This window comes from Sus scrofa, chromosome 4 (genome assembly GCF_000003025.6).
Source record: "Sus scrofa isolate TJ Tabasco breed Duroc chromosome 4, Sscrofa11.1, whole genome shotgun sequence".
Classification (NCBI taxonomy): domain Eukaryota; kingdom Metazoa; phylum Chordata; class Mammalia; order Artiodactyla; family Suidae; genus Sus; species Sus scrofa.
In genome coordinates, this window is record NC_010446.5 from 90,195,773 (window position 1) to 90,221,128 (window position 25,356).

Below are 25,356 nucleotides of genomic sequence, written 5' to 3' on the forward strand. Positions count from 1 at the left end.
GCTCGGATCCCACCCACGTTGCTGTGGCTCTGGCGTAGGCTGGCGGCTACAGCTCTGATTAGACCCCTAGCCTGGGAACCTCCATATGCTGCGGGTGCAGCCCTAGAAAAGACAAAAAGACAAAAAAAAAAATATTTTTGCTACACCCGCAGCATGCATAAATTCCCAGGCCAGGGATTGAACCGGAGTCACAGCAGTGACAACACCAAATCTTTAACCACTAGACCACCAGGGAACTCCTAGCACAGGATCTTAAACAAGAGTAGATGCCTTGTAAGTGCTAAAATAGGTTTTCCTGAGGCAGTTGATGCATTCTGACAAATCTGAATAGAACAATTCCAGAGGAGGGAAGGGAAGTCTGGAGTTGTCTTTTATCTGAGCATCCCCCAACTTCATTGGGTTGAGTCCTGTGAAGAGAAAAGACAATAGGTCAAAGAAGGCAGGTTTATTACTACTGCATTCCAGTTGCCCTCTTCACTTAAGTCCAAGGTCCGAGAGTCACTTACTCCCTGGTTCAACTAACATTGGGTTCTAAGTTCTTGTGACATTTCTAATGGAGAATACAAAATGAGAGCTATCCACTAGATTCTGCAGAGAAGCATGCCTCACTAGAGCCTTGGAGAGCAAAGAGCAGCCAATGAGTGCCCACTAAGTTTTGGGCCCTAGCCAAGGAGCCGGGGTTACAGCAGTGAAGACAAGAGATGAAATCCTTTCTGTCATGGTGCTTTAATTCCAAGGAGCCTGGGGGAGAGACAATAAAGATAAATCAGTAAAATATGTAATATGTCAGATAGTGGTTAAGTGTTGAAAAAAAGAGGCGAAGTAGAGAGGAAGCATCTGTAAGTGTATGGGAGGGGTTGCAATTTTATTTAATGAGGCCAAAGAAGGCATTTCCGAGAAGGTGGCATTTCAGTAACATACTGAAGAAAGTGAGAGGAAAATAGCATATTGGCTGTGCCATAACTGTCTTACTGATTATACATGCATAGCTTTTAGTTTGCACGCAATTTGTCCCAGTCGACCTACCCGCAGCTCAAAAAAATAATGAAAGGCCCAATTCTGTAGGTAATGTGGGCAGTTGAAAGAAAGGAGGCCGGGCCAGTAAAAACCCTGACAGAAGATAACAGTAAATTCCCCTCTGTTGGTTCAGTGTTCCCGGAGAAAGAGGCGGGGAGAGGGGAACCCCAAACAAAAACAAAGGTTCCTGTACCTTTAAAAATGGCGGCCCCTCGGGCCAACAATATCATTGGTTGCACGAGGCAGGGGGGCAGGAACTGGGGGGCGCACGGCGCCGCGCAGTCCCGCCTCCTACGGCAAGTCGGAGGTGGCAAGATGGCCGCCGCTGGGGAGGGTGGTGGTGTTGGGGCTGAAGCGGACCGGGAATTGGAAGAGCTTCTGGAAAGTAAGAACCCGTAATAGAAAAGGCCTGAAGGGCGGGAGGTGTGAGGACGCATTCAGGGGGCCAAGTGAATCCGAGATAAAGGAGGCGGAGCGGGAGAGGCTCTTCAGAGGTTGGGCGGGGGCGGAGGGTCTGACTGCGACCCCCTAGAAAATCTCTAGGTCACCCTCTCCTTCCTCCTTGGCGGAGGCTGAGGATCGCATTTGCGTCCCTGTGCGGCCTAGACGGTTGATCTCCTTGCCGGAAGGGAAACTAGTCCAGAGGACGATGTTTCGGGATCCCGCTCCAAACTCCCCCTACTTTAGTAAGTTCTTGGAAGCCTAACTTTCTTCCCGCCAGCAACCACATTCGGTGCTCGGTGGGCAGAGAACTGGACACCCATGGGATTGCCTCCATTAACTCTTAGCAAGCCCGAAGCGTGCCTTTATGTGCAGTATCCTGTCCTCCTTAACACAAAAGACACGTCTTTTCCTTTTCCCAGACCTTTTTCGCACCAGGCTCCTTTCCAATTTTTTCATCATTTCAGAGCTCAAACCCATTCCTATCTCTTTAATTTGAGAACCAGAGTGAGACTGCCTCAGGGGAAGGCAGTTCACCCTCTCGAAAGTGGGTGGCGGAACTTTTCTTCCTTAGCCCCATCCACCACTCCTCTTTTGGTTTCTTGCCCAGAGTGGGGCCAGTGCCCTACCCCTAGGCCTGGCAAGCAGGGTGATGGTGAGGACACAGGCTTTTCAGGGAAGAGGTGAATATTTTTTGTCTCTTGCTGAGTCACAGAGATGTGAGCAGGTGGAAAGACGAACAGAAACGGTGAGAAGTGCCAGGCGACTGTGTGAATTGGCAGACACGGGTGTAGGCAGAGATGAGGCCAAAGGGAGCTCTAGGAGCTTTGGAGAGGGAGAGCTAAATTGAAAGATAAAAGAAGAGAATTCAGTGCCCTCCAATGGTGTGTAATATGGAGTCTCTCAGCTTGTACAAGGACCTATGCGAAGCTAGGTGAAACATCTTGTGGCTTCTGCTCTCTTGCCCAAGATTACTCCCTTGAGGGCTCCAGAGTGAGTTCAGAGGGTTAAGGACATCTGGTCTCTGCCTCCCTTGGATATTTGCATGGGATTTCTAGGGAATCATTAAAGTATGGCAGAGAAGGCACTGTGTCGGTGGAGGTGTCTCTGCAAATCTTTTAACTCTTCTCCTAACTCCAAGAGAGATGCTTGTTCCACCTTGAGGGATGTCTTCCCCTTTATCACATTAAATTAGACAATAGGTAGGGAAGTGGGAGGCTTATTGAGGGGTGGGCTGGGAGACTTTTAAAGGAGAAAATTTTAGGAAAGTTGACAGTTTGTACTCTTAATGTTTTGCCCAGAAACTCCCAACCTTTCATCCTCATCCATCCCCAAAACACCCCATGTTTCTTGTCTCTGAAGGTGCTCTTGATGATTTCGATAAGACCAAACCCTCCCCAGCACCCCCTCCTACCACCACGGCCCCTGATGCTTCGGGGCCTGAGAAGAGATCTCCAGGAGACACTGCCAAAGTATAAATTCCACTCGCTTAAGGGATGGGGAGGGGATGGGCATGCAGCTCTGGGCAGAGGTGGGGAAGGCCCCTGTGGGCCAAAGGGGAGTTGGGGGAGGGTGCCTTGGCCTTACATTGCAAAGTGCTCTTGCAGGCCTCAGTCCTCATGAAACAGGAACTTGAGATTGAGGGGAGGGATCTCAAGGTTAAGTTCCTTAAGAAGAGAGCAGATTTAAATGGTTGGATTGGGAATGCCACTCCATACCCTTCCCTCAGTGGCCAGATGCCTTTTTGCTGTCCTCTTTAAGAGAGGTGGTCAATGTCCAGTGGAGGTGAGTAGGAGGGGAGCACTACATTTCCTAGAGCTTCTCTCAGAGGCCATGTGCAGTGAGTTGCCAAGTAAGAGATGCATTTTGGTCACATCTCCCCTGCAGGATGCCCTCTTCGCCTCCCAAGAGAAGTTTTTCCAGGAGCTGTTCGACAGCGAGTTGGCTTCCCAAGCCACTGCAGAGTTCGAGAAGGCAATGAAAGAGTTGGCTGAGGAAGAGCCCCACCTGGTAGAGCAGTTCCAAAAGCTCTCAGAGGCTGCTGGGAGAGTGGGTGAGAAGGGGGCCCTAGACAACTAGAAATATCTGAACAAACCTCTTAGGTCATTGTTTCTTGAGAACACCAAAATTTTTTTGTAAAGTTGATAGTAATTATGATATCACTGCCATCACAACCATGTCACTGATATCACTGAAGGGAGGAGATGGGAGGAGAAATGAGACCCTGTTTAATGAAAGGGGTAGTTGGGAAATGATAGTTTGGGAAGTAACAGATGAAATTATTGACAGCTGACCATTTTAAAGGTCACAGTGTTAATGTGGGTGTCACTGTGGAGAACAGACTGACACACAGTCCACATAGATTTGTGAAAATAACTGTGGAGATAACCATAGAAAATTCAAAGATGTAGCGTGCCAGTGATTCACTAATAAATGCTCCATATTCAAGCTGGAGTATTCAAGATTGACCAGGTCAGTCTAGGCAAGCAAACAGTTGAAATCAGAAATGGCCTTGACTCTTTTTATCTCTCCTAGGCAGTGATGCGACTTCCCAACAAGAATTCACTTCTTGCCTAAAGGAGACATTAAGTGGACTAGCCAAGAATGCCACCGACCTTCAGGTGAGGGGAAAGAGATAGGGAACCACAAGGGGCCCACTCGCAGGCACTTCACCAGCAGAGTCTCAAAAGACAGACTCCCTTGAGTATCACCTCAAGTCTGTCCCTGCCTCACTATTTTGCTACAGGCAAGTTTAAACAGTTCTTTCCCACCTGAAAGATTGCTCAGCATCCCAGGAAGGCAGTATACTTGCTCACCTCTCCCCTATCCTTTCTAGAACTCGGGCATGTCAGAAGAGGAGCTGACCAAGGCCATGGAAGGGCTGGGCATGGAAGAAGGGGATGGAGAAGGAACCATACTCCCCATCATGCAGAGTATCATGCAGAACCTGCTGTCCAAGGATGTACTGTACCCGTCACTGAAGGAGATTACGGAGAAGGTTGTGAACTTCTATTTATGCTTTTCCTCCTCATTCTGCATTGTATCAACCTCCATGGGCTACTTTGTCTGTTTAGAGCCTGCAAAGTTAAAGTAACTGAAGTGCACAGGTTCATTTGTTTCTTTCTTCCTTATTTATTTGGAAGGAGAGAGTTAGGGAGGCATTGCATCTTAAAGATATTTAAGGTAGAAGGGGAAATCCTTCAGCTCTAGTTTCCTGTAAACTTATCTAAGACTCTGTCTCATCAGCCCCTTCTTGCATTTCCAATTGCATTCGTTTCTCCAACAAGGTTTTACTGAGAATTTTACTGGCTTTAAACTATGAATAATTTTAAGAGTAGATTATGCAGTTCCCGGAGTGGTGCACTGGAAATGAATCCAACTAGGAACCATGAGGTTGTGGGTTTGATCCCTGGCCTCGCTCAGTGGGTTAAGGATCTGGCGTTGCCGTGAGCTGTGGTGTAGGTTGCAGACGCAGCTCGTATCTGGCATTGCTATCAATGGCTGTGGCATAGGCCGGCAGCTGTAGCTCCAAGTAGACCCCTCGCGTGGGAACCTCCATGTGCCATGGGTGCGGCCCTAAAAAGACAAAAGTAATTTTAAGAGTAGATTAAATGATGATTTCTGCCATCAAAGAGTTTATAGTGTTACTGAAGAGATTTTTTTTTGGCTGTGTGTGCGACATGTGGAAGTTCCAGGGATCAAACCCATGCCACAGCACCAACCTGAGCCACTGCAGTTACAGTGCCAGATCCTTAACCCACTGTACCACAGGGGAACTCCTGAAGAGGTTTTTAAAGGTTGTAAAGTCAAAACAAACAAAAGAGACTATGTGGCCCTTAAAGTCTCAAATATTTACTGTCTGGTCCTTCACAGGAAAAGTTTGCTATCCTCTGGTGACTGTGAATGCTAGCATCGCCCAGTGATCTGATTGAAATCACTGCTACTTCTCCTGCTAAATTTGCTTATTTGGCTTTTCCTTCTTTGCTGTCCCTGTCCCCTTCATGTTTTAGTGTTTGTTTGTATTTTAGTGCTCTTACTAAACCATTATCCACTTAATTCTTCCCCACCCATTCTCTCTGTTCTTAGTATCCAGAATGGTTGCAGGTTCACCGAGAATCTCTACCTCCAGAGCAGTTTGAAAAATATCAGGAGCAACATAGTGTCATGGGCAAGATATGTGAGCAATTTGAGGCTGAGACCCCCACAGACAGTGAGGCCACTCAGAAGGCTCGTTTTGAGGTGGTGCTGGATCTTATGCAGCAGGTAAGGGCTCTTGCCATCTGCTCGCTGCTGCTGTCTGCTTGGAAGTTCAGTGGAGGCGGTGTCCTGGAAGGATGCCCCACTGCCAAACCAAGATGGCGGGAGGGGGAGCACAAGAAAGGCCACATAGCATGGTCCTCGGGAGAAAGCATAGAGACCATAGCTCAGATTCTTCCTTTGGACTGCCATGTTGTTTTCTGGGATTTTTCCCTATCTCATGTTTCTCTTTCCTTATTTTCTAGCTACAGGATTTGGGTCATCCTCCAAAAGAGCTGGCTGGGGAGATGGTAAGTATATGTTTTCATATACTTTAATCTGAGCCCAAGTTTCCAGAACTCTGTAACCTCTAGCGGGTCCACCTAAGGTGATAATTGTGGCTTTTTTTGAACCTTCAAAAGCTCTGACCTGAATTAGGAAATTATTTGAGTCCCTTCATCTCTTCTCCAGCCTCCTGGCCTCAACTTTGACCTGGATGCCCTCAATCTATCGGGCCCACCAGGTGCCAATGGCGAACAATGTCTGATCATGTGAAACACAGCACGCTTTCCTTCCTGATTCCCAGCTGTGGGGAACGTCTGGAGTCAGCAGAACCACTGGGAGCTGAGGCAGGAGTGTCGTCTACAGGAGTGGTCTGCCCACTGCCATCTGTCATCCCACCCAAGATTGTGCCATACCAGCTGAGGCTTTCTCTCTGTCTTTCTGAGAATAAGGCCTGTTCCACAGCTCATTTCTGTGAGCCCGTTCCATTGTGGTTTCTGCTGCTAGCAAAGGCCCGGCTCCCCACCAGGTGAAGGAGGCATCGGTTTTAAGGCATGCATCTTCTTCCCTCTCCCAAGATAACGTGTAGGGCCACACTAATGTTCACTTTTGTACCCAGGGTCTTTGTGCCTTGTCTCTACTCCCTCTCTTGGACCCCGGGGAGCAGGGACAGAGTCCTGGGACTCTGTTTCTACAGTTCTCTTGGGCAGGGCCTTTGGGAATGAATGGGGAGAAACTTAGCCTGAGCTGGGACTACAGGTCTGTCACTACACCCTCTTACCTTCAGGACGTTCTGAATTTTCTGAAGAGAAAGTGAGGGGGTTGCATCTAATCTCTGTAGATTGAAAAAGAAACGCTGGGATTCTTCTCTCTCCAGGTACAGAGCCCCCAGCTCCTGGTTCCAACCTGAGAACTCAGAGAGCTGCCCTGGTTCTTTCTGCAGTGCTCTGTGATCTGGGAGAACCCAGTCCTTGACCATCCTTTCCCTCCTGCCTGCCCTCTCATCTCTCCATATCAAAAACCTCTTTATTCTGAGCCCAAGCTGTGAGAAAGAAGGACCCATCCTGATTCCCCTCTAGTCTCTACCATTCTCAGTGGCCCCCTTTCTCCCTGGCAGACATATGTGATTATAGTGTCAGGTCTAGGAACTGAATGACTGTTCTTCCCCAGATACATTCCAGCTTACTTGAGACATCTGATTCCTTTGAATCCTGTCCCTTGGTTCAGGGAGGTGGCTTGGGGAAAGGGGGTGGGGTGCAACCTGGGTCCTTTTTCCTGACTAATAAATATTCTGAGTGAGGATTGTAGCCTATTTTTCATCCAAGTCTTTTCCCGATCTTCCTCAGCTCCTCTAAGCTGCTGCTGAGGAATATCAGCAGACTAGTTCTGCAGAGCGTGACAGTGCTGGGTTTTGGCACCACCTCCCTTGCCCAGCCCAGGCTAAGTTTCTCCCCATCCAATCCGTGTCTGCAACCTACGCCACAGCTCACAGCAGCACCAGATCTTCCCTTGCCCAGCCCAGTCGGCAACTCAGTTGATAAAGGAGACTGAATGCCATCTTTCCTTGTTTTCTTGAGTATTTCATTTTGGGAAGCTCCTCAAATGGTGCGGTATTCTAACATTTCACATTACGTTTATTAATGTTATTTATATAGTGTTCATGTGTTTTCTAAATTATTTTCCTTTGAGCTGACCTTTCCCTTCTCTGGCTGCCACATGTTGGTGAATACTCAGTCAGACCAGCTGGCTGTCCTGGCTCAGCACTCAGAAAATAACTACCAGAGCAAATTCACACTCATCACCTGTGTCGCTCTGAGCCCCTGGCACGTGACTTTCCCTCAGGTTAAGACTTCCCCCCATTGAGATCCCACATGTTCTATGGTATTGGCAAGGAAGGACATATTCTTAAGGCCTCAGGCTGTTTGGGAAGGCCCAGCTTTTGTAGCTTAGAGTATGAAAGGGTCCAGGTCTGAATCTGAGCTCCTCTACTCTGCAGGATGTGGGAAAGTAAGTACTGACAGACTTGTGACGATGCTCATAGGACATGAATGGCCACAGTCCTTTCCCTGTAGCCCTGGCCCCAAACCCGATGATGATAGACAGGAGGGAAGAACAAGAAGAGCCCTGCTGCTGAAACCATGTGCTGTCTGTCCTGCCAGTTTTCCTTTACACGTTCTCACTTCTGCTTAAGTCCTGACCAGGGCTTACTCCAAGAATCTAAACAGATGCCTCTTTTGTTTTGTTCCCAAAGCATTCATTTTCATTTTCATTTTGATTGAACATGAACAAATTGGCTTCAGGTTACTCTCTGTTCTATAAATACTCTTTAAATTATTCTAGTTTCCTTTTTTTTTTTCTTTTTAGGGCCGCTCCCATGGCATATGGAGGTTCCCAAGTTTAGGGGTTGAATTGGAGCTGCAGCTGCCGGCCCACGCCACAGCCACAGCAACTCAGGATCCAATTCGTGTCTGCAACCTATACCACAGCTCACAGCAGCACCAGATCCTTAACCTACTGAGTGAGGCCAGGAACCACAACCTCATGGTTCCTAGTCAGATTCATTTCTGCTGTGCCAAAACAGGAAGCCCTATTTGAATTATTCTAGGACTCACTGGTGGAAATATGGAGCAGTCCGTCTCAGTGTCTGTGGTGAAGGATCAGGGTTTTTGTTTTGTAAGTGTCCAGTACTTTGAACACTAATACGTGTTCTATGTGTGCAGTTAGACATAGCATACAAGTTAGACAACACTAAACTGACCAGACCCCTTCCACAGGGTAAGGCCATTGATCATACATTTGGATGTCACAGCAATGCTAAAATGTTTCTGAACACTCTCAGTTTCTAACTCATCTTGTCGAAGACTGGTGTAAAACTATTCACAAACCAGTACAAATCTTCCAGCCACATGAGTAGCACTGCTCTGGGGCCCTCCTCAATCTCCACAGCTACATCAGGGGAGCCGATACATTGTTTTACTTGTTCCCCATGAGGGTTGCTTTAGTAAACTTTTTCTTTAGCAAGAATGTGTCAATGTAAGGACATCTGTAGTATTTTTCTAGCCTTCCTTTATTGCTTAAAAATAGTCATTACAGTATAGCACAGGGAACTATATTCACTTGTGATGGAACATGGTGGAAGATAATGTGAGAAAAAGAATGTTAAATAAACAAATAAAATTAACCATTACAGGAGTTCCCCTGGTGGCACAGCAGGTTAAGGATCTGATGGTGTCACTGCTGCGGTGAAGGTTTGATCCCTGGCCTTGGGAACTTCCGTATGCCAGGGGTGCAGCCCAAGAAAAAGAAAGAAAAGAAACCCACCATAAAACTTAGGTTTAAGCTGTATGTGAAGTATTTATGCTGCTCTCAAACTTTAGAGCAGGTTCCCCTTTGTTCCAAAATTCTTTATGTTAGAAAACAAATTTGTGGTTGTTTGGATGGTTTCATGAATTAAGAATTGAGTTAATACAGAATTTGTGATAATGGAGTCATTTTTCTATGATTCTGGAATATTTTGGCAAGGGCCTTATCCTCAAGGTGCTTATCATAGGCGGTTGAGATGGCTTCAGGGGAGCTTAGGAAAAACGATGGCCCACAGTAAATGAAGTAGAGATGACTGTACAAGAAATGATCAACAGGCTTAGAGGAGATGGGCATGCAAGAGTGAATGTGGGAGTTCCCATGTGGTGCAGTGGGTTAAGAATCTGGCATTGTCTCTGGTGGCCTGGGCACATCCCAGGCCCAGCACAATGGGATAAAGATCTAGTGTTGCTGCAGCTGTGTCACAGGTCAAGCTTCAGCTCAGATTTAATCCCTGGCCCAGTAACTTCCGTATGTCTTGGGTGCATCCAGGAAAAAAAAAAAAAAAAAAAGAATGAATGTATATTTCTCTGGAAAACCCACAGCTCACTGTTTCTCAGGAAGGCCTCAGGAAAATTTTTTTGCGAAGGAAAGACACTAATGAAAGGTCACTAACATCTTTGAGTTTAGAAGTCTCTGTGTTTGTGAATGGAGGCTGATGGAAGAAGATGTTAAGAACTGGTTTCCCTGGTTAGTAGTGAGAGTGATAGGATCCTGGCACAGCACAGGCCAGATGGCAACACATCATTCTCGAAGCAGAGTGGGTGGACTTCCATAAGGGCAGCATGGTCAGAGTGGAGATGGCTAATGGAGCCTGAGTGGTCCTAGGAACCATACTAATGGACTGCCAAGGAGAGTATTGATTACATATAAGAGTGACCAAGAATGGTTCAACAGAAGACTGAGCTTAGTGACTTTTCAATGAAAAGTCACAATTCTTTGCCCAGTCTCTAGGCCTGAGACAGTTCTCAGACTCAACCTATGAACCGAAAGCACCATTTACGGGATTAACCATATACTAGGGCAAGAAGACTACCCAGGTTTTTTGAGCTGGAAAATGGGTACAGGATCTGAGTTGATGCTGATACCCAGGGACCCAAAGCACCACCACCATACCTCCCCTTCCTCCATCCTCCCACCTGACTCCCATTACAGTAGGAAAACATGGGGTCAGACAATAAATGCATGCTACCCCAAGTCTGTCTCACGGTGTGTCCCAAGATCCACTTTATGGAGTTTCCACTGTGGCACAGTGGGTTAAGAATCCAGCTGCAGGAGTTACCATCGTTGTGCAGTGGAAACAAATTCGACTAGGAGCCATGAGGTTGCAGGTTCCATCCCTGTCCTCGCTCAGTGGGTTACAGATACAGCGTTGCCGTGAGCTGTGGTGTAGGTCGCAGATGTGGCTCGGATCCTGTGTGGCTGTGGCTGTGGTGTAGACTGGCAGCTGTAGCTCTAATTTGACCCCTAGGTTGGGAACTTCCATATGCCGCAGGTGCGGTGCTAAAAGGCTAAAAAAATTAAAAAAAAAGAATCTGACTGCAGCGGCTTGGATTGCTGCAGAGGCTTGCGTTCGATCCCTGGCCTGGTGCAGTGGGTTACAGAATCGGGTGTTGCCATAGCTGTGGCTCAGAAACTTCCATATGCTGTGGATGCAGCTGTAAAGATAAATAAATTAAGTAAAAATTTTTTTTGGTCTTTTTGCCATTTCTTGGGCCGCTTCCGTGGCATATGGAGTTTCCCAGGCTAGGGGTCTAATCGGAGCTGTAGCTGCCAGCCTACGCCAGAGCCACAGCAACTCAGGATCCGAGCCGTGCCTGCAACCTACACCACAGCTCATGGCAACCCACTGAGCAAGGGCAGGGACTGAACCCGCAACCTCATGGTTCCTAGTCGGATTCGATAACCACTGCGCCACGATGGGAACTCCAGTAAATTTTTTTTTAAATCACTTTATGGTCATTTTTCCAGTGTCCAAATACAAAATCAGAATGGGCGTATTTGGGAGTTGACAGAAAAGCCAAATAGAAGCCACTGATACTGCACCCCACCTCTGCCAAGATGGTAAATAAAAAGTAATAATACCGCATTTTGGGGAAGATGGCAGCAATTAGTTTCACCTTTCTGGCCCTTGCAAACATCGGATGGGCTGTGGTGGATTCCAGTGGACTGCTGCAAACTTAAGCAAGTAGTAATCTCGGTGTCCTGTGTCGGATGTACTTACTGGAGAGCGAAGCACAGCCTCTGATGTAAGTATGTGGCTATTAACATGTAGTACTTACCTTTTATAGAAAGTTTGCTGACCCCAGATCTAGTAAATATGTTCTTTCTATATACCAATCAGAAGAAGTTTCAGAAGTAGTTTATAGTCAGAAATGATGGGCAACAATATATATTCACAGTCTAGATCTAGAGCTACTTTAATTCTCCCCTTTTCTGTCACAGTATAGTCCAAAAGGACCTGGACATTCTGCAGAATATCACATTTGTTTGCTTTATTAAGCTTGTGCTCTTCAGGTATTAGGGATAGGCTAATCAGATCTGATGAACAAGCAGTTCAGATATTCAGGATTCCTTGGTGAGACACATACACTTTTGAAGATTAATTCTTCAAAAGATGCAGGGCCCTGCCATGTTGGTTATTAGGTAGGTGTTCAGTGGTCTGGAGCATTCTGGGACATCCTCTCTAGAGTAAAGCTAAGTTACTTTATCTTTACCCCAAGAAAGAAGCAGTGAGTTGGTAAGCCTCTTCCAGTTTTGGAAGCAGCATATTATGAACTTAGGAATGCGGGAAAGGCCTCTACAGCAAGTCTAGGCTGTGATACTGCCAGTCCTGTTGCTTGGGCTATATCACGTGGAGAATAACATGATACTAGAGGTGTTTGTGGTAGGGAAAGGTGTGTGGATTCTGTAGCAATCTACAGTAGGAAAATTCCAGCACAGACCTCTAAGGTTCTGGAGTAAGACAATGCTACCTATAGCAGACAAAGTTTCACCATTTGCAAAGCATCTCCTTTGCTTTGCTGGAGATTCAGTGCCTGACCACAACATAGCAAGTGACTATGTGACCAGTTGCCGATACAACCAGCCTATTACTGTCAGACATGCAAAGTCATCAGATTGGGTAGATGCAATAGCTATATATATTACAGTGGATATTGTACAGTTTGCAAGAAGCCCAAGCAAACCTGGTGGCCACAAGTAAGTTAAATTGAACAAAGTGCCCCAGACCTCCATATTACCCACATCTCTTGCACCAGTAATACCTTTCTCTTACCTCATACCTATGGCAACATAGAATTCCTTCAACCATTTGACATAGGAGGAAAAAAACTAGGTCTGGTTTGTGGATGGTTTGGCTTGATCATGTTAGGGCGGGTCAAATATGGACTGCTGCTTTTTTATTTATTTATTTTTAATTAATTTTTTTTAGCTGTACCCATGGCATGTGGAAGTTCCAGGACCAGGGACTGAACCTGCATCACAGCAGCAACCAGAGCCAAAGCAGTGACACTCCAGATCCTTTAACCTGCATTGCCATGAGCTGTGGTGTAGGTCGCAGATGTGGCTCAGATGCCGTGGCTGTGGCGGTGGCATAAGCTGACAGTTGTAGCTCTGATTAGACCCCTAGCCTGGGAACTTCCATATGCCACAGGTGCAGCCCTAAAAATGAAATAAAACAATGTGGTAATGACACAAAAATAGACATAGATGCCAGTGGAGTAGAATTAAAAGTCCAGAAATAAACCCATACATCTGTGGTAAACTGAGTTTTAACAAGGGTGAAAAAACCATCCAGTGGGAAAAGAATAGTTTTTTCAACAATCATGCTGGGATGACTAGATAGCCGCCTGCAGAAGAATGAGTTCAGTCCTTACCTCACACCATATACAAAAACAACCAAAAATAGATCAAAGACCTAAAAGTAGTAAGTAAAACCATAAGGCTCTTAGTGTAACACATAGGGGTAAAGGCTTCATAACTTTGGATTTGTCTAAGGATTATTAGATAAGACACCAAAAACATAAACAACAGAAGAAAAGGGGGAAAAAAAAAGATAAATTGGACTTCATCAAAATTAAAAAGTTTGTGCTCCAAAGGACACCGTCGAAAAAGTACAAAGACAACCCACAAAATGGAAGAAAATATTTACAAATTAGATAACCAATAAAGGATTGGTATCTAGAATATGTACTCTTATAACTCCGTCATAAAAAGACACGTTACCCAATTTTAAAATGAGCAAAGGATTTGAGTAGATATTTATCCAAAGAAGACAAAATTGTCCAATTAACACATGAAAAAATGCTTGACATCCTTAGTCATCAGGGAAATGCAAATAAAAACCCTAGTGAGATACCACTTTATACCCATTAGGATGTCTAGAGCCAAAAAGATGAAGCTTTGGCAAAGATGGGGAGAAACTGGGACTGTTATACTGCTAATGTGAATGTAAAATGGTACAACTGCTTCAAAAAGCAGTCTGTCATGGAGTGCCCTTCATGGCTCAGTGGTAACAAACCCGACTAATATCCACGAGGACAGGAGTTCAATCCCTGGCCCTACCCAGTGGGTTAAGGATCCCTGCAGTCTAGGTCATAGACGTGGCTGGGATCCTGCGTTGCTGTGGCTGTGGCCGGCAGCTGTAGCTCCAGTTCAACCCCCTAGCCTAGGAACTTCCATATGCCAGAGGTGCAGCCCCAAAAAGACACACACACACACCAAAAAAAAAAAAAAAAAAAAAAAAAAAAAAAAAGAAGAAGAAGAAAAGCAAGGTAGTCTGCCAGTTTCTCAAATGGTTAAATGTAGACTTTACTGTATGACCCAGCAGTTTCATTCACAGTTGTATACCCAAGAGAAATGAAATGAAACATGTCCACACACAAACTTGTACACAAATGTTTATAGCAGCATTATTTATCATAGCCAAAAGGTAGAAACAACCCTAATGTCCATCAACAGATGAATGGACAAACCCATTTGTATGTCCATACAATGGAATTTAAATATTTGGCTGTAAAAAAGAATAAAGTACTGACACCTGCTGAAGTACTGATAAACGGATGAACTTTGAAAGCATGCTAAGTGAAATAAGCCAGTCATGAAAGGCCACATACTGTATGATTCTATTCCTACCAAAGTCCAGAATAGGGAAATCTGCAGAGACAAAGTATATTAGTAATTTCTTAGAGCTGGATAGGGATGGGAAGATGGGGGGTGATAACTTAAAAGAACTGGGTTTCTTTTTCTTTTCTTTTTATGGCCACACCTGGGGCATATGGAAGTTCCTGGGCTAGGGGTCGAATTCTAGCTGCAGCTGCCAGCCTATGCCACAACCACAGCAACACCAGATCCTTAACCCACTGAGAGAGGCCAGGGATGGAACCCACATCCTCACAGACACTATGTTGGGTTCTTAACCCGCTGAGGCACAATGGGAACTCCCTGGGATTCTTTTTGAGGCGATGAAAATGGTTGAAAATTGACTGTGGTGATAGTTGCACATACCTGTGAATGTAATGAAAGCCATTCATTGTGCACTTTAAATGGTTGATTTGTATGGTACGTGAATTCCATCTCAAGCTGTAGTGCAGCAGGTTAAGGATCTGGCATTGCCATAGCTGTGGTGCAGGTTGCAGCTGCAGCTTGGATTTGATCCCTGGCCTGGGAACTTCCATATGCTGTGAGGGCAGCCAAATAAATAAGTAAATGTGCCATTGGCTACCAGGTATGTCAGTCTAAAGCTTGAAGGAGAAGCCTGGTTTGGAAATAAAGACTTGGGAATCATCATTATGTGGATGGAAGTTTAGACTATGAGAATGGATAAGATCACTTTGGAAGAACATGTAGAACGAAGGAGAGAAGCTCGGGGTTCTCGTCGTGGCTCAGTGGTTAACGAATCTGACTAGGAACCATGAGGTTGCAGGTTCGATCCCTGGCCTCGCTCAGTGCATTAACGATCTGGCGTTGCCGTGAGCTGTGGTGTAGGTCCCAGATGCGGCTCGGATCCCGCGTTGCTATGGCTCTAGTGTAGGCCGGCGGCTACAGCTCCGATTAGACCCCTAGCCGGGGAACCTCCATATGCTGCACATGCCGGACCACAGATGGGAAGGCTTTTATCTACATAGCTCCTCTGTAAAGTCACTCTTGTCAAGGTCTCAAATTACCTCCATGTTTCAAAATCCAGTGGTCTATTTTCAGGCATCTTATCCTCAAACTCTTAAACAGGAATGACAGTTTATAGTGCCCTTTTTTTTTTCTGTCTTTTTTAGGGCCGCACCCGGGGCATATTGAAGTTCACAGGCTAGGGGGCCAGTCAGAGCTGCAGCTGCCAGCCTAAGCCACAGCCACAGCAGCGTGGGATCCAAGCCTCGTCTGTGACCTACACTGCAGCTCATGGCAATGCTGGATCCTTAACCCACCAAGGAAGGCCAGGGATTGAACCCCCATCCTCATGGATGTTAGTCGGATTCATTACTGCCAAGCCATGACGGGAACTCCTATGGTGCCCTTCTTAAAATGTTTGAAAATTTTGTTCTCTAAGATCCCTTTTTGTTTGCTTGCTTTTAAATTCTATTTCTTTGTTGCTCCTTTTATTACTTTTTTTATTTTTTGGCCACCTCCCGGCATTTGGAGTTCCCGGGCCAGGGATCAGATCCAAACCACAGTTGCCACCTAAGCTGCAGCTGTGGCAATACTGGATCCTTAACCCCCTGTGTCTGGAAGGGGATTAAACCTTCCTCCCAGTGCTCTCAAGACACCAGCAATCCAGTTGCACCACAGCGGGAACTCCTGTTGCTCCTTTTAAATAAATCTTGTTGGATTTTCTTTCTCTCTGACCTCTACTAGTTGGAATGTCTCAGGATTAGAGGGCTTAGTCTCTAGTCTGCTTCTCTTTTCTTCCACATTAACTAAGTGAGTGCTCCCCATCCAGTGGCTATTGATGCCATTTATACCTTAATACCTCCCCAATTTACACCACATATTGTTTCCTATGAACTTCAGATTCGTATTTCAGTTGTTTACTCATTAGCTCCATTTGGAAATCTGATAGGCATCTCCAGTTTAACATGTTTAAGGTAGAACTGGACATTTTTCCTCCACCAAAATCTCCTCCTGACCACCCCCCACCTCAGCCCCCAGGCTCTATCTCAGCAAATGGCATTACTATTTGTCCTATTGCTCAAGTTAAAAAAAAAAAAAAAAAAAAAAAAAAAAAAAAGGAGATCTCTTGAATCTTTATCTTACATCCCATATTCAATCTATTAGCAAATCACCTCTGCCACCTTCAGAATACATCCTGAATCCAACCACTTCCTACCACTTCCACTGCAATAGTCTTGCAGGCCTATTGCTTGCAGGCTGAGCAATAGATTCCTAACTGGTCTTTCAGCTTCTGTTTTGCCTCCCTGCAGGTAGTTCTCAAAGAATCAAGCAGAATGAATCTCTTCATTTGTAAATTAGATCATGTCACCATGTCACTCTCACCCAAAACCCTCTATAACTTCCTAGTACTCTTAGAATAAAATCCAAAGTCTTCTCATTGGTCTGTAAGGGATCTGACTCCCACTGTGTTTCTCCAAACTAATTTCCACCTGCTCTTTTTTTTTTTTTTTTTTTTTGTCTTTTTAGTGCCACACCCATGGCATAAGGAGGTTCCCAGGCCAGGGGTCTAATCGGAGCTACAGCTGCTGGCCTATGCCACAGCCACAGCAATGCAGGATCTGAGCCGAATCTGTGACCTACACCACAGCTCACGGCAACGCCAGATCCTTAACCCACTGAGCAAGGCCAGGGATCGAACCCGAAACCTCATGGTTCCTAGTTGGATTCGTTAACTACTGAGCCACAACAGGAACTCCCTACCTGCTCTTTTGCCACATTGGCTTCCTTGTTATTCTTTGAATTCACCAAATGCACTCAAACTTCAAGTCTTTTTATATTGCTGTTTCTTCTACCTGGAAGATTCTTTCCCCAGTGTGTGTGCCTTCTGTATCACTTCAAATCTTTGTTTGAATGTTACCTCAGCAGAGGGGCCTTTCCTGAACCTCATATGTAAAAGAGCATACCTACTCAAATAACCCACTTTTATCCTGCTTTATTTTCCTTTTCTTTGCTCCTTATAATCTGTTCTGTGTGTCCCTCTTCCCCTTACACTCCCAACCCCTGCATCAATAAATAAGTTCCATGAAAGCAGGAATCTTGGCTTATTTTATTCACTGCTGCAGCCTCAGTACATAGAAGAAGGCCTTACATGTAGCAGGAATTCAGTAACTGTTGGTGGCATAAATGAAAGAATGGTAGGGCATTAGTTACTTTGTATTCTGGCCCTCTTGGGTGTTGGGGTTACAAAGATGAAACAGACATAGTCCCTGCCCTTATAGAGCTTATATTCTAATAGTACAGTTAGATTACAAATACATACTTATCAGAGTTCCTGCTGTGGTGCTACGGAAACAAATCTGACTAGTATCCATAAGGGTTCGGCTTTGATCCCTGGCCTTGCTCAGTGGGTCAGAGATCTGGCCTTGCAGTGAGCTGTAGTGTAGGTCGCAGACACAGCTTGGATCCCTCATTGCTGTGGCTATGGCTATGGTTGGCAGCTAAAGCTCTGAATCGACCCCAGCTTGGGCACCTCCATATGCCACAGATATGGTCCAAAAAAAAAAAAATCTCCCATAAAAATGTAATAATAGATTAAATGTTATGGTAAAAAAATTATGAAAAAGTACAGAGTTAGAGGACAGAGAAGGATGGTAGTGCAGGATACCATTTTAGTTGGAATAGTTAAAAGCTGATTGAGGAAGTAGCCTTTGGGTAGAGATGTAATTAAATGGACAGAATGAGTCTAGTAAAAAATACCGTAGATGAACATTCCAAGAAGAGGGAACAAGTACAAAAGCCCTCAGGCTGTCCATGCTTTGGTTGTAGTGACAAGAAGAAGACCAGTAAGGCTAGAGCAGAGCTAGGTAGTATGGGAGGAAATGAAATCGGAGAAATAAGTGCCATGTCGTGTAGGGCCTTCCTCGGAAAACCTCTTGATCATTTAGATTTTTAATGTACAATGAGAAGCTTTCGGAGGTTTTGAGCATAATACTATGACCTGGCTTACGTTTTAAAAGGTCACTCTGGGTCCTTTATTTAACTAGTAGGGCAATGATGGAAGTGGACAAACCAGCTAGGCATCTCTTGCAATAGTCTAAGTAATATATAATGACATAATAGGATGGTTAGCGGTAGAGGAGGTTACCAGGGGCCTCACACCCTAGCCTTCTGGGCAAAACGCCCCTGGCCCGGCAACTGGGAGTAACTTTTTCAGGGGCCTCCTGCATGCTTCCTTCAGATGTCAGACAAGCAGAGGGTACATCATCTGTCCCAGTCTTTGGAACCTTCGACACACTACCCCCCTTCAAAGAGCTTCTTGAATAGCTTAGCTGCACCTCAAGCTTCTAAATCCCTTCTTTAAAAATGGGTAAATGGAAGCTCGGGGCGGGGCGGGGGGGGGCGGTAAATGGGTCTCGAGGGTAAAGCAAGCACTTAAGATCCTCAAAGGAAATGGAGTTTTCAGAAGAAATCTGGAGAAAACTGCTTGTTCAGAAACAGGGCAAACATGAAGGTCGCCCAGGAGTTTGCCTGCAAACCCGTCAGAAATGAAGTTGATTTAAACCACAACTCTGAAAGGCCTTTAACTCTATTTAAGTATCACGAGGATCGTGAAGTCTTCCAAACAGTACAAAAACAACTTCGCCTTCTCAGTAATGCGCACGCGCCGCCCGCTCCGTTTTCCGTTGGGCTTAGGCCCGCCCCCTATGCGTCCTCGGTGGAGGGTTGGGAGCCGAGAGCTCGCGCGACCACTTTTCCCTCAGTCTTCTCCAGCACATCGTCGCAAACGGGGCCGGAAAGCGTGGCAGCGCAGGCGCAAGCGCAGAGAGCGGAGGCGGTGGTGGTGGCGGCCGCTGGCCAGTGTAAGATGGCGGCGGCGTTGGTGGCGGCAGTGGACGGGGCGGCTGGGCCTGGAACAGTCGGAGCAGCCGCTGGCAGAAGGATGACCCAAGACGGGAAGCGGGCTGCAGAGTCTCGCCGGCTCCCGTGCTTGTAACTGCCCCAGCCGGACACCCCCCCCCTTTGACCTACCCGGTCCGTGTCTCGTTCCGGCTTGGCCTGGCCCCCTCCCCCTTGCCCCGTTCCCCTTTAAGATAGGTTTGACTGCTTTCTCGAGCTCCCAGGGCTCAGGTCTGCTCCTTCTGACCCGAGTCACCGCCGGGAGGAGTGGCTGTCCTTTTCGCAGGTCAGCCCCACGGCTGCCCCCAGGAGCATGCCCCGCAATCCACGGGGACGTCTTGCCTTGTCGGGTGACCCATTTGTGTGCGCTTTTCCCCTTTAGATTGGGGGACGCGGCTTGCCCTGCGCTTCCCCGTCATCTCAGGGCCACCGCGCTGTGTGCCCCCTCCCCCATCCCGAGTTCTCGGGCCCAGCACCTTGTACGGAAGGCCGAGGTCCAAGAACCCTGGAGTCAGTTGTTGCCGTCTGTTCCTGTACCCTTGTAATGTAATTCCCTTCACCCCTAAATCTTTCAGGGCACCGTAGAACGGTCCCATTTGGTCCCTGTTAGTTGGAAAGCATCTAGTGGCTTGAATTTCTGACTCATATGATTGTTGCTGGAGTCTCTGTAAACAAACCGGCACTAGCGCTATCACGTTCTCTCCGGGATTTCCCCCTGCTCTGTGGCTTGTTGAGAGGTTTGGTTATGGGTTGGCGTTGAAAAGATTCAGGTTTTCCTTTTAAATGACTTACGTTTTAGTGGAGCTGGGAGATTACTTGCCTGGTTCATTTAATTTCTGTAACTACGTAAGTTACTTGTTCAGTAGTCATAAATTACCGTGCTTCTAAATAGTCCTGAGGAGGTCTAAAAAAGTACTAACATGTATTCATAAATATGTTTTTATTATGTTTAGTTGAAGAGGCACCCTTGCCATTTAAACTTTAACTTTTCTTAGTCCTTCAGTGAATCTACAGGCCTATTTTCTCAGGAGCTCAGCCTGGCCCTACTTCAGTGATAAAGGAGGAAAGGTGAGTAGGAGTTGAAGGCATTTAAATTCCTCAGTCCAAGACAGACCCTACCCTGGTGCCCAAGTGCTGACCACTAAAATTATAAAATTCCTACCACAATTTCCCAAGGAGTTAGGGTATTGTTCTTGGCTTTGTTCCAGCTCTGGTTAAATTACGTTTACAAGTTTAATTGGCTCTGGGCCTCTTGACTTGAAGTCCTAAACTATTGCTGTATATCTTCAAATGACTCCAGTTAAGCATAGAAATGAATGTGTCTCCCTCTTCATTCGTTTGCTTTGTGTTGCCTTTGTGCAGATCATGTTTCTTACACTATTAAAAGCTGGGCATTAGTTTACTGGAGTTCTGCTTAGCCTTTTGTCAATCAAGTCTTTTTCCCTTTCAGGGCTTTGGGTTGTCATTTCTTTCTGTTTAGAGGAGACTGTTTAGCTGCCTTTAACTAAAAGTTAGGGAGTGGTGCTTAAGTTCAGTCCACCTCAGAATTCCAGCTTTTCAGGACATAGTGATAAATTTTGGGTTTTTAAAAAAAAAAAAAAAAAGAGTGGTGCTCTTTTATATCTAATCTGAAGAATCCTTGTTGAACAGAATACTGCACGTCAGCATCATGGGCCGTTGCTAGAGAGGGAATTGGGACATAGTTGTAATTTATGTAAGGGTCTTGGATTTCTGGTAGCAGAGAATAGTGCTATGGTTGAGGTTCATAGGATGTGACAGAAGAGCTGAGTGGCTCTGGAAGGTAGGCCTGGCTGATTCTTAATATCTTTATTGTTTGTAGTAGGAAAAGGTTGAGTGTGACACTGGTGAGTTTTATTCCACACAGTGTTGTGATTAGAAATTGCTCTTTATGAATGGTAATAAGATTATTGGCAGTATGTGGATCATCAGTAAGACAAAAAAGGAAAAATACAGTCCTTAGAGCTGTACTTAGAGCTGTACTTAGTACTGTACTAGGATTTCTTAGCCACCTGACCTTGGGCAAGTTACTTAGAATTTTCTGAATCTTAATTTCCACGTCTCTAAAAGCAGGATAATACCACCTACTTCCTAGAGTCATTGTCAGTATTATGTGAGGGAACTTATGTGAAGGTCTTAACACTATGCCTAGCACAAGATAGACACTAAGAAAAAAATTTCTGTTTGTGTATTATTAATATAGCTTTGAGTAAATTATATGCTTGTTTACACTTTGCATTTTGCTTCTGAACAGGTTTTCCTGGTGACTTGTTCAGATTCTTTTATTTTTCTGGCCACATCTACCACATGTGGAAGTTCTAAGCCAGGGATTGAACCTGCACAACAGCAGTGACAACACTGGATCCTTTTCCTGCTGAGCCACCAGGGAACTCCCAGATTCATTTTTAGCTGGTTTAGATGTGTCTTTGTGTATGCCCACCTAGGGTTGTCTTTTGAGCATGATTCAGGTCAGTCTGGTGTGAGTTCAAGACCAGAGGACAGCCAAGAATATCAGATGTTGATGTATGTGTATTTCTAAATGCATTCTTAAATTAAACATCAGTAAGTTTCTTTTGTTCTTTGCTCCTGTCTCTTGGTCTTTCTTTTAGCACACCTAATCAGAGGTGACATAGGTATTGTAATTCCTCCCTTTCCTGCTTCAGTGTTCACCTCCTCAGCTCCAGCTACTTCTTAAACCTTTTTCTTTTCACCACAGAGGGAGTGTATTTTTTCCAAGCTCCTGTGCTCTGCAGTGATCCTCATCAGTAGTTTATCAAAAACAATTAGACTATGGATGGAGTTCCCATCGTGGCACAGTGGAAACAAATCCGACTAGGAACCATGAGGTTTTGGGTTTGATCCCTGGCCTCGCTCAGTGGGTTAAGGATCCGGCATTGCCATGAGCTGTGGTGTAGGTCAAAGACGAGACTCGGATCTGGGGTTGCTATGGCTGTGGTGTAGTTCGGCAGCTGTAGCTCCGATTGGACCCCTAGCCTGGGAACCTCCATATGCTGTGGGGGCGGCCCTAGAAAAGACAAAAAAAAAAAAAAAAAAAGACAAAAAAATTAGACCATGGAAAGGTCCCCTTTCTTTATGAACTGAATCTAGACTAAGGAGTAAGGAATGCAGAGTTTTTTAATTTCATCTCCCCAGCTGGACCATCTTAGTATGACAGGACAGATGAAAAGTTTTTTAATCTCCTCTTGTTGGCTTTTCTTTCACATCTTTTTGGGGGAGGTAAGGGCACATGAAAATTAAGTAAGTGTTGATAACATTGTGATGAAAGCAACTGTATTCATTCAGGCCAGTGATCAACTGAGAGTTGACCAACTTTTGTTACTACCATCTAGGATCTAAATTCTCTCTATTGAAAGGTAAAGACTCTTAGGATGAAGGGTAGTGAGGTGTAATTTTATTACTGTGTTTTTAATGAAATCTAGAGTTCTTTGTTGAATGGGGGGTGGGGTAGGGAGGGGAAAAGGAAATATGTTGAAAGAGGCGTAACTTTGTTCCTTATTACTGTATGTGCTTGATGAAAATCCGCTCCCATCACCACCACTATCAGGAAGGGTTTCACATTTTATGCTCCAGGTAACACCTATGTATACAGTAAATCAATGGTTGTAGTCTCTAGACCATAACCGTAAAATTCTCTTATTTCTTAAGATATTTTATATATCAGGATGTTGCATGAGAATTGTTGCATCTTATTAGGAAGTATTTCCCATCGTGGATGCAGTGGGAGTCTAGGTATATTTGTGACCTTAGTTCCCACCACCAACCTGACAGGGCATTTTATACAGCAGTCTATTAAATGTATAAGAATCAGTCTCAGCGCTGTGGTCCTTAGTGTTGACTAGGATCAACCTAAGACAGAAGCTTGTACTCAGAGCTAAAATAAATGTCTTTTTGTTGCCAGTTTAAAACAATACTGGTGTTTCAAAAGCAAACGGACTAGTAGAAGACATTCTATAGTCGTGTGCCTTCTTGTGGGAGACTGAGATCTTCAGTGTTTTGCGCTCTAGGTCCTGTTTTCTGTCAGGTGAGTTACCGGCTTTAAAATCATGAACTGACTGGTTGAACTTTGTTTTCAGTAGATAGATTTATTTCTGGATTATATCTACTTTAGAAAAGTTATTCTAAACATGTCTAGGAAATGTCTCGGTTATAAAAGAGTTATCCAAACAGAGCTTTTTATTACATCACGTTGGTGTTAGAGTTAGTTTTAAGATTGAATTAGCTTTTTTTCCCTTTTTTTTTTTTTAAAAGCAGATTATCATGAGCCAAGATAATCTCTTACTTACCCTCATCCATTTGGAACCCAGGCAACTGAAAGAGTTGAATGAATAGTCACGGAGGTAGTGACTATGTATATTTTAGTTTCAGAGCCAAACACCAGTGAATTTAGATTAGCTTTACGTAATATTGAAGGCTTTTTTGTCTTTCATTTTCATGAATTTACCCAAGAAACTTTATCACTGTTAAAATTGGTCAGAAAAAATGTGCCACTGGAGTTCCCATTGAGGCTCATTGGCTTCAAAATGCGAAATAGCATCCTTGAGGATGTGGGTTCAATCCCTGGCCTTGCTCAGTGGGTTAAGGATCCAGCGTTACCAAGAGCTGTGGTGTAGGTCACAGGCGCAGCTCGGATCTGGTGTGGCTGTGGTGTAGGCCGGCAGCTGCGGCTCTGATTCAGTCCTTAGCCCAGAAACTTGCATGTGCCTTAGGGGCAGCCCTTAGAAAAGAAAAAGGTGCTACCTGTTCTTGTTTACTGATTCAGTTATTCTTGGAGCGAGAAGAAAGTCCTTGAAAGGTCTTTAAAAATGAGAGTGTGATCAATTGGTCACTTCTTTATAGCAGTCTTTTATCTCTGCCTCTGCAGGACATAGTTTCTGGGCCAGAAGCCCAATTTCTTAAATACTACCTTAACGCCACGAATGTGTATGCCAAAGATAAACTAATGAATTTATGCTGCTCTGAGTTTGCAAATAGGGCATGGTGAGTGATCAATTTGTCAAAGGTTAGTGAAATGTATTATCTAATGGATTGGGTTATTGCAGAAATTTTCGTTGTTTTACCCAAGAGGTTAGATATTTGCTCTTATCCTCCAAGGATACTATTTGAGGAGGTCTGTGTAAAGCATCCATGCTTGCCTTACATGTCGTTTTTTTTTGTTTGTTTGTTTCTGGTTTTTCTTAGCCATCTAGGAAGCTACTCTAGGATATACCTCTAGCGGTAGCCAAGGCTGTATTCTTCTAGTGTACTTTAAACATTGCCACATTAGCAGGCATGTGTTACCCTTACTTGGGACCCACATTATACTCTGTCCTCTGGTCTAGTGCACATAGGAGGGAACTTCTTGATGTTTTTAGCCTCTCTGTTATTGTTTTATTGTAAGTTGTACCTTTGGAGCATCACCCTTTCATCTCTCTAGTGCCCTTTACAACGATTTAAGAAAAATTTGAAATATAAATGGAAAAAACTGGTAATAGAGACTGGATTCTAGTGTAAAGATAAATCATAGTAGAAACACAATGGAATTTCCCTAGAAATGGGTTTTCCTTAAAATCATTTAAATCAAGATGAATAGGCTTAAATGTTATTATAAAATGTTCCCTAGCTCTGCTGCTGGAGACAGCAGTTAAGGGTTAGTGTGCATTCCTAACACGGTCTGAAATACTCTTAGTAGAATTCAAGTCAATAAACTATAAATGCAGGTCTTAAAGAGAGGGAGACTTAGTTTTGGGCTCTGGGGTATATTGCTTTACCTCAGTTAATAGAACACGAATGTGCTCAAAAGAAGATTGTAACAGAGCTCTCTGAATTCTTTTAAAAGGCCACTGAGAGCAGGTAAGCAAAAGTCATAGACTTGGAACTGTGTCCTAATTTGTGTACAGTGTTTGGAGGATCATTGTTGAGTGTCAAGAAGCCCAGGCTTCTCTAACCAATATGGAACCAGAGATGAGAAGCTGGAAAAATAATGTAAGTGCCTCTTGTGTA

The 25,356-nt window shown here is 44.8% G+C and overlaps 2 protein-coding genes across 21 annotated transcripts in view; both read left to right on the plus strand.

Annotated features, from left to right (window-relative positions):
* PEX19 (peroxisomal biogenesis factor 19) lies at positions 1,214 to 17,536 on the plus strand. 3 transcript variants are annotated; one of them, XM_001928869.5, is made up of 8 exons: positions 1,214 to 1,402; positions 2,821 to 2,930; positions 3,346 to 3,511; positions 3,994 to 4,079; positions 4,295 to 4,456; positions 5,545 to 5,721; positions 5,961 to 6,005; positions 6,166 to 9,444. In XM_001928869.5, exons 1-8 carry the CDS (start codon positions 1,219 to 1,221, stop codon positions 6,247 to 6,249), a joined length of 1,014 nt encoding a protein of 337 aa, XP_001928904.2. In that variant the 5' UTR covers positions 1,214 to 1,218; the 3' UTR covers positions 6,250 to 9,444. The 3 variants fall into 3 exon arrangements, with proteins under 3 accessions (XP_001928904.2, XP_020945233.1, XP_013852328.1); XM_021089574.1 differs by lacking the exon at positions 6,166 to 9,444 and adding an exon at positions 11,308 to 17,536 and having other exon boundaries at positions 1,266 to 1,402; XM_013996874.2 differs by having other exon boundaries at positions 1,306 to 1,402; positions 2,821 to 3,243.
* DCAF8 (DDB1 and CUL4 associated factor 8) overlaps positions 19,144 to 25,356 on the plus strand; it is a 48,344-nt gene continuing 42,131 nt past the window's right edge. For 2 of the 18 annotated variants that reach the window (XM_021088542.1, XM_013996862.2), the window contains exons 1-3: positions 19,166 to 19,624; positions 20,334 to 20,406; positions 23,276 to 23,398. The gene's annotated coding sequence lies outside the window, so the exon portion shown is untranslated. Of the gene's footprint in view, positions 19,625 to 20,333; positions 20,407 to 23,275; positions 23,399 to 24,054; positions 24,355 to 25,356 lie in introns of those variants that run through there. The other 16 variants (XM_005663196.3, XM_005663192.3, XM_013996863.2 and 13 more) reach the window with 12 other exon arrangements.

What these genes read in the sequence shown, in the direction of transcription:
- PEX19 (XM_001928869.5), top strand. Translation starts at nt 1,219, where the DNA reads ATGGCGGCCCCTCGGGCCAACAATATCATTGGTTGCACGAGGCAGGGG. An exon ending in AGAATGCCACCGACCTTCAG is followed by an intron (nt 4,080 to 4,294) that starts GTGAGGGGAAAG and finishes TATCCTTTCTAG; the next exon opens with AACTCGGGCATGTCAGAAGA. An exon ending in AAGAGCTGGCTGGGGAGATG is followed by an intron (nt 6,006 to 6,165) that starts GTAAGTATATGT and finishes TCTCTTCTCCAG; the next exon opens with CCTCCTGGCCTCAACTTTGA.